Here is a 2,608-nt window from a genome sequence, read left to right on the forward strand (position 1 = left end):
AGCGCTGTAGCCATGTTTTCCATAGGCAGTTGGTCCTACTTTCATTTAAAAGTGAATTCCCTTCGACACTTTTTCTTCCTCCCTCTAGCTTCTGCCGTTTTCAAAACCAAGCAAGTTGTAGCTTACCAAGCGTTTTTCCTTTTTGTTTTTTTAATTCTTTTTTCTTTTTCATGAATCTCACCCAGATTTCCAAGCTTATATATATATATATATATATATATATATATATATATATATATATGATACACCACTCTCTCGAGGCAACCCCACCTCATTTTTCTCTCTTTTCCTCATTCTCTTCATTAATTCCTCCTTTTTCTGCCTTTCCTACTTATTATCTGCAGAAACTATTGTTCTTTTGTTTCATATCGAGAATCTCTCTCAAAAATGCAGGAAGAGATGAGTCTGTCGGTGAATGGTCAGTCTCAGGTCCCTCCAGGCTTCCGATTTCATCCAACAGAAGAGGAACTCTTGCACTACTACCTAAGGAAGAAGGTGGCCTACGAGAAGATCGACTTGGATGTAATTCGAGATGTGGATCTCAATAAGCTGGAGCCATGGGATATACAAGGTCGTGCTTCTTCCCACCATAACCTTCTCTTTCCTTTCTATTTGCAAATTCTCTGCGATAGTGTATATATACAGAAACATATTTAATTAGCAGTATCTCTCGGAACCATAAAAGCTCTCCGACTGTAAAATGTTGTACGCTTCAGACTGTAATGGTCTCATGTGCAACCTACATTTCTAGTTCAAATGTCAGATTTCCAGGCTTTGCCATACCAGTACTGTGAAACATGTTTCTCATGAACCGTAGCTAGAATTCTTCTTCGTCTTCTTATTGTTTGTATGCATATAGACATTTCTATATTATCTATTCTTCAGGCCCATGGTTGTACATTGTCATGACTTTGTTTATCTGTGAATGGTGGTGGTGGTGGTGGTGGTGGTGGCGGTGGCGGTGGCGGTGGCCGTGGTTTTGACTTTATATGTTGTACATGCAGAAAAATGCAAAATAGGATCCGCCCCTCAAAATGATTGGTACTTCTTCAGTCACAACCACAAAAAATACCCAACAGGGATGCGAACCAACCGTGCCACTGCGGCCGGGTTCTGGAAGGCCACCGGCCGTGATAAGGTCATTTACAGCAACTCCAAGCGAATTGGTTTGAGGAAGACACTGGTGTTCTACATAGGCCGAGCCCCACATGGGCAGAAGTCTCATTGGATCATGCATGAATACAGACTCCATGACCACACCATTATTGATTCAAACGTCGTAAGTCATCCTCTCTCTCTCTCTCTCTCTCTCTCTCTCTCTCTCTCTCTCTCTCTATCTTGTCTGACTATCAGTGTACAACCCAGGTATCTGGTCCGACGGGAGAGACTACGCAGGAAGAGGGATGGGTGGTTTGCCGTGTTTTCAAGCAGAAAAACCATCAAAAAAGTCTAGGAAGCCCCAAAAAGCGATCAAATGATGTAAATACGAGTACTTGCACGTCGAATTCGAGTATGGAAGGATCCATGGACCAGATGAGAAGGACAGGCCAACAAGAAAGCGAAACAGACAAAGATGTCAATGTCAGTGTTAATGCTACCACCAATGACACAAGATTTTTCTGGTCGAATGAGATGGCCATCAACAATGGGCTCCCACAAGAATTGACGCAGCAGCTTCAAGCACTAGAGTCCCCACTTCTCTCGCCACTTGGAAAAGAAAACATAGAAGAGTTGGATCGGATTCAACCTTCTATAGCTAGCTCCCAAGCTTGTTACCAACCCACCATCGATATAGAAGCTCTGAAGGTGGCCAAACCCAAAGCCACTGAGCCATCTGTCAACCAAAGCAGCAGCACCATAAACTCCTTTCTCCATACCAAACCGGGGTTCAGCCAATGGACTGCAGTGGACCGGCTGGTGGCATCCCATCTTAATGGCCCAGCAGAAACTTGCAAACAGCTTGCTTGCTTCAGTGTGGCCTTCTGTTCAGCTGATCATGAATTTCAACTACCACAGCTATGTGATTTTAATAGATCAACACATTATGCCAATGAGGACTCTAATAGTACTGATGAGGTCCATCTATGGAGCTTCACTTGATCTTATATGGTCTACTACTTTGCCCTTTTGAGTAACAGAAATTGCCGAGAAATCTTAGTATGTATTGTATATGAGTCCCTAACCAAAAACAGAGAATTTCAGATTCCAAGATATATGGGGTAATAACATGCTCAAGTTGTCAACCATTTATTATCTTTAATTACTTAATCAATATGTATCAATCCATTCTACCTTTGTTGTGGAGGAATATAATAAGTTTTGGGTGTTCTTTTTCTTTTTCCTTTTTTTTTTTTATTTTTTCTGATGATGAAAGTTTTGGGTGTTATAATCTCGTTTTACCAATAATTGTAATATTGTCCTATTCTTGCATGGATGGAAAACCTGGATTTTTTTCACTCGAATATATATATATATATGGGTCTAACATAAAAAAATGTTACCTATTTGTATAGAAAAATAATAATATATGTAAAAAACAATAAGATATTAAGGAAAACCTTCCATGTATTTTGACCTCAAGAAGTCTCCTGACTCCATTAATCATCTT

General features: G+C 40.4%; 1 protein-coding gene across 1 annotated transcript; it reads left to right on the forward strand.

Moving 5' to 3' along the window:
- The first annotated feature begins 240 nt into the window (after positions 1-240).
- LOC104601631 (NAC domain-containing protein 43-like) lies at positions 241-2,354 on the forward strand. The gene is made up of 3 exons (XM_010265053.3): positions 241-571; positions 1,005-1,279; positions 1,366-2,354. Exons 1-3 carry the CDS (start codon positions 388-390, stop codon positions 2,098-2,100), a joined length of 1,194 nt encoding a protein of 397 aa, XP_010263355.1. The 5' UTR covers positions 241-387; the 3' UTR covers positions 2,101-2,354.
- The last annotated feature ends 254 nt before the right edge of the window (positions 2,355-2,608 follow it).

Source organism: Nelumbo nucifera, chromosome 8 (genome assembly GCF_055504915.1).
Source record: "Nelumbo nucifera cultivar China Antique chromosome 8, China Antique-T2T, whole genome shotgun sequence".
NCBI lineage: Eukaryota > Viridiplantae > Streptophyta > Magnoliopsida > Proteales > Nelumbonaceae > Nelumbo > Nelumbo nucifera.

What these genes read in the sequence shown, in the direction of transcription:
- LOC104601631 (XM_010265053.3), top strand. Translation starts at nt 388, where the DNA reads ATGCAGGAAGAGATGAGTCTGTCGGTGAATGGTCAGTCTCAGGTCCCT. An exon ending in GGAGCCATGGGATATACAAG is followed by an intron (nt 572 to 1,004) that starts GTCGTGCTTCTT and finishes TTGTACATGCAG; the next exon opens with AAAAATGCAAAATAGGATCC. An exon ending in CCATTATTGATTCAAACGTC is followed by an intron (nt 1,280 to 1,365) that starts GTAAGTCATCCT and finishes TGTACAACCCAG; the next exon opens with GTATCTGGTCCGACGGGAGA.